We start from the raw sequence: 5,326 nt of genomic DNA, 5'->3' as shown, positions 1-5,326 counted from the left end.
GACTTTTGACTTGAAACAAGTTAAGACTTAGGGGATGAAATGAATGTATTTGCATGTGAAAAGGACATGAGCTTTGGGGGGTCAGGGGTGGAATGTAGTGGATTGAATTATGTCCCCCCAAAACTCACTGAAGCTTGAATTGTGTCCCCAAGTTTTATGTATTAGACACTTGGCCCCCACTGTGAACGTTACGAGGGTGGGAAATCCTATTATGGTAATTGAAAGGTGGAGCCTTGAAGAGGTGATTGGATTGTAGGACCCTGTAGTAGTAGATGTATTAAAAATGGTGGTCAAGGGTGTGGTTCTGAGGGCTTTAAAAGAAGAGGAGAGTCTCTCTCTCTGCTCTCTCTGCTTCTACCATCTTGCAATATGAGACCCCTGGGTCACTGTCACCACCACCAGATGGATTTTGGACTTCTCAGCCTCAGAAACTGTAAGCAATAAATTTTGTTTTCTTTTAAAATCACCCAGTTTCAGGCATTTTGTTATAAGCAACATAAACAGACTAATACACTTCCCTTTTTTTCCCTTTGTGTCCCTGGCCAGACTGGTAGGCAGTGTACCAAGTTTGAGAAGACTAGGGTAAAGTCAAGTTATGTTCATAATGAACAAACCCCCAGGGCAGGAATAGGAAACTTCTAGAACTGCTGCCACTAAGTGAAGCCTGAAGCACTTTTGGGGGCCTGACTATACAACTAGCTAAGCCTTGGGTGACAGAAATATCTGTGCTATATGTCACGGTAGACTAAAGACAGGACTTCTAACTCCTGTGCTAGAGGATTTACATTGCCATGAAACATGTGAGATCATGAACACTATGGTTTCTGCTTAAAATAACCAATTTTTTTAATTGCTCTTTTTAAATTGCTTTTCCCAATAATACTAAAGACTGCAAGCCAAGGAGAATTTCACTCTTTTGCCCCTCTTTCTAGGCTTAATTAATGAAATGGTTCCTAATCACCATTCAGTCAAGGCTTTTGGGTAAAATATTTTACTTGAACAACTTTCAACTCACTAATGAAAATATATTAGCATGAAAGTATATTAATACAGAATTTTAAACGAGAAAAAAAAAAAACTTCCCCTTCCCTGAAATCTCAACAGTGTCAAGATGTTCTGATTCTAAAATTCACATCCTCATATACCACGAGGGTGCTGAATAAACCACATTGAAAACACATTTACTGTAAGACTGGATGGAGCTTGTGGGTCATTCTCTCTCTGGGTCTGAGCCTGAGGAGTGAATGACGTCATAGTTGTATGATGGAACAAACCCTTTACTGGATTCTTGATCTGACTGAAGCCCATAAGTGGTAAATAGCACAGATTAAAAGTAAGGCAATATCAGGATTTTGTAGGATTCTATGCTGAGTCCTTTTTAAAAAAAAATCTATGAGAAATTGAACATATTTTTCTAAAGAAATGATTATTTTGAGCCATGAGGATGATTTCATAGAACTTTTCAAGTGCCTAAACTGCTAAGCCTCTCCGGAGTTCCTGGCTCTATCGTAAGTTTCCAGATTTTGAGCACATGTCATTGACCTCTTGATTTCCAGGCTCTGAGGTGAAGCTGGGAAAATTGATCAATTTCTAATGAAACATTCAGAGATTTTTTTCTTCATGGTTTAATAGTATTTGTCCATTATTTCTAAGTCAGCAACCTAGTTTTCTTGCCAGTGAACCACCTACTACAATCTACATTTTTAAAAAAGGCAAAAGATTTATACGATCTAAAGAGAAACAAGTATACAATCTATGTTTCTAAAAGATAACTGAAGAGATAAGACCAGCGAGCAAAGGGGAAGCCCTGTCAACCCAGCTTCTGGTACATAGGCTCTGTTTCTCAAACTATAAAGAAGTAGAAAGGGAGGACTAGGGAGTCCACAGTAAAGAGTCCATTCAGGAGGGTACAAAATAGCATTGTATCCCACCCCCAGACCTACTTTCAAGAAAGGCCAGTGGGTTCATAAGAACTGACAGGGCAGGGATAGGTCTCCCAGAGGGAAACCCTGGGAAAATCTACATACTACCAGGCAGTTAGCTAAGATATAAACAAGTAGACAAATATTTTATAAATGCTATATAACATTTTATTCCTTGTCAAAGACTTGAAATCTTCTACTGATTTCATAAATAAATAAATCTTTTCTTTAAATAACTTTTTCCACATATTTCCAACTGCATAGCACCATTTTTATTATTTAAGGTGTACAACTTGATCTGATATATGTATATGTTGTGAAATAATCACCATAATCAAGCTAATTAACATATCCATCACCTCACAAATTAACATTTCCGTGTGTGTGTGGTGAGAACATTTAGGCTCTTAGCAAATTTCAAGTATATGGTACAGCATTGTTACCTATACGCACCATGCTATACATTAGATTTTCAGAACTTATTATCTTCCAACTTTGTACCCCTTGATCAACAAACATCTCCCCATATCCCCCTCTTCCTAGCCCCTGGAAACCACCATTCTACTCTCTGCTTCTGTGAATTTGACTATATTAGATTCTGTATATTAGCGAGATCATACAGTATTTGTCTTGCTGTGTCTGACTTATTTCATTTAGCATTTATTTATTTTATTTTATTTATTATTTTTTTTTATTCCGTTTTGTCTTTTTTACTGACCAGTAACGGGATCGCAACCCTCGGTGTCGCGCCCGTACCGGGGACCGGCAACGGGATCGCAACCCTCGGTGTTGCGCCCGCACCACGCTCAGCCAGTGAGCGGGAACCAGTCTCCACATGGGATGCGAACCCTCAGCAGGAGTGCTGCCGCGCTCCCAAGCAGCGCACTCTCCAGTACGCCACCGGGCCGGCCCAGCATTTATTTTTATATAGGATCAGAGTGGCACTATGTGAAGGCGGAGCAGTGGCAAGAAATTTTGCTTAGAGATCTGGGAACAGTAAAGGAGCTCTTCCATGTGGCCTTTCAACTTTGCACATGCCTCTAACTTGAATTTGCATATGTCACCATTTCCTGAGGCCCTGTACTTTTCAAACTTCAGGCCTTGAGCTAGAAAAGCTGCAAAAGAATATAAGGAAATTAATCTGTGAGCTGATCCTCAATTGTATTTTCTGAATTTCAGACAGAGTCACTGGCCACATGGCAGTTTCAAAAATTAAATCAAAACTTAAGCTGAATCCTCTAACAAAAGTACCTGTCTCCCACAGCAGGAGGTAGGTAATTAATGTATGAAGGTGATAAATACAATAAAGAATTATTAAGGTGATAAATATATTAAATACCCATAAAGGCTATGATGAAACAATTGGAAAGCTCTTCAGATATCCATTCTGTGATGAGTTTAGTTATAAGACAAAACATCTGAATTGGAGAGAAAGATTTTTTTATGAGAAGAAAAGGATATAGGTCCTTTCTGATTGGAGAAATAAAGAGTTCTCCTTTTCATTCACCCAAACAAGAGGGTATTTTTGTGCCAGGACACAGAACACCCGAGAGGGCTCAAGGACTTTTCAGGTATACATTGAGATATTTTCAGTGCCAGCTTAAAGGAGAATAAACTTACAAGGTCATAAAAAAGACCTAAATCACTAAGCAAGTCAAAGTGGAAAAGGGTCTATGTCTCAAATATGGCTGGTAAAATGCAAACTAATAAATTAGCCATGACTAACCCCGGGCTAAAATTGGGAAGGGAGGTTTGTATGTGGCATTAGCTAGAGGGTTTTCTCAGTCTGATAACAACAAATTCCAGTTAACAGCCACTAATGACTGAAGTGAGAGCCCGGTCTGTATTTTATCAGACCATGAGAAGAAAGTCTTCTCTCCTCTCCCACAATTAGCCATCACTTTGCCACTTTGAGAGTATTTTTCCTAGTGTCCTTAACTATGCCATTCTAAAGAAATACATTACTGACTTCTTTAGAGGGAAGTGGGTAAGATAACCTCAGAGCAGCCAAATGAACACTTACCCTGCATTACAAGCTGCCTTTTGAAGTAGTGAGTTCCTGGTCACTGACAGTAGTCAAGCAAAGACTAGATACTATCACATGGAGAGGGAACTGCTACGTTAGAGGAGAAGCTGGACTGGATTCATACCAAATCTAAGATTCTTAAATCATTTGAAACATTGTAAAATAAAAAGATTCTCCAATATTTGATCTAAGATAAGGTTTGAAATTGCGCCGAGAGTATTCTTTTTTTATTGTAGCTAATAAAAACTTTATACTGCCTGGCGTTCTACTTTCCTCTTGCTTCTTGTATTTCTCCATCTACTGCATCTTTTACATCATCCAAGAGAAATCTGTTTATATTTAGAAATACAACAAATATAAAATAACCTACCTCAGTAAGGGCACACCTGAGTTTTCAGATGCTCAATCAGGTAATAAAGAGGAAACACCAAAAGAAGAAATCAGCATTCGTAAATGTTGAGAAAATAAGACAAATTAGATAAAATTCCATGTTGAAAAGGTGACAACAGTGTATTTTGAGAGCTTATCACTGCCTTTTCTCCCAGGTCCCTCTTTGAAAATGAATACAACCTAATAAATACTCTGGAGGATACTAAATTAATAACCATAATAATTTTTTTGTTTAACTATAACATTTAGTATTTCTTCTACTTTCACTTTTTTAACTACTTCTTATAAAACCACGAAAACTGGGCCAGCCCGAGGCCCACTCTCACTCGGGAGAGTGTGGTGCTGATAACACCAAGGCCAAGGGTTCAATTCCTATATAGGGATGGCCGGTTAGCTCATTTGGGAGAGCGTGGTGCTGACAACACCAAGTCAAGGGTTAAGATCCCCTTACCGGTCATCTTAAAAAAAAAAACCCACAAAACTAAAAAATTTCATTTTTTTAAAACTCTTCATTCTAAGAGTATCAAAACTAAAGGCATTTTAAATAAAATAAATTTATAAAATTATGATTATTGTAATTAAATTTTATAATTAAATTTACTTAAATGTAATTAAATTTAGTTTAAATTACCATATAAGCAAATCCAGTTCTATGTGATGCATTTTTATATTCCTAAACTAATAAATTACTGCAGATCTATACAAAATATCCCCAAAGTATTAAATTTTTCCTCCTTTTCCAGATTTTACTTTCCTGAGAAAGTGAAAGGTCACCCAGGGTTCCAAACTTTCTCTATTTCTGTCTCTATCTCATGTCTCACATGCTGGTAAAAATATAATTTGGCAATTAAAGTCATAAAGTAATCATGGATACCAAGGTTTCTCCATAAGGATATTTACCACGACATTATCTATAATAGTTAAAATTTTGAAACAACTTATATTTCTAACAACAGGAATAGTGTAAGACTTACAGCCTTGAGCTTTG

At 37.4% G+C, this 5,326-nt stretch overlaps 1 protein-coding gene across 1 annotated transcript in view; it reads left to right on the top strand.

The window, feature by feature from the left end:
* Positions 1–3,106: 3,106 nt before the first annotated feature.
* LOC103581467 (EF-hand calcium-binding domain-containing protein 3-like) overlaps positions 3,107–5,326 on the top strand; it is a gene marked incomplete at its 3' end in the record, with an annotated part of 15,201 nt that continues 12,981 nt past the window's right edge. The window contains exon 1 of the mRNA XM_008563291.1: positions 3,107–3,192. Within this exon, the coding sequence (XP_008561513.1) occupies positions 3,119–3,192 (74 nt within the window). The remainder of the gene's footprint in view (positions 3,193–5,326) is intronic.

This window comes from Galeopterus variegatus, unplaced genomic scaffold (assembly GCF_000696425.1).
Source record: "Galeopterus variegatus unplaced genomic scaffold, G_variegatus-3.0.2 Scaffold13105, whole genome shotgun sequence".
NCBI classification, from domain to species: domain Eukaryota; kingdom Metazoa; phylum Chordata; class Mammalia; order Dermoptera; family Cynocephalidae; genus Galeopterus; species Galeopterus variegatus.
Note: the sequence above shows the minus strand (reverse complement) of the source record. Positions and strands in the feature narration are given on the sequence as shown.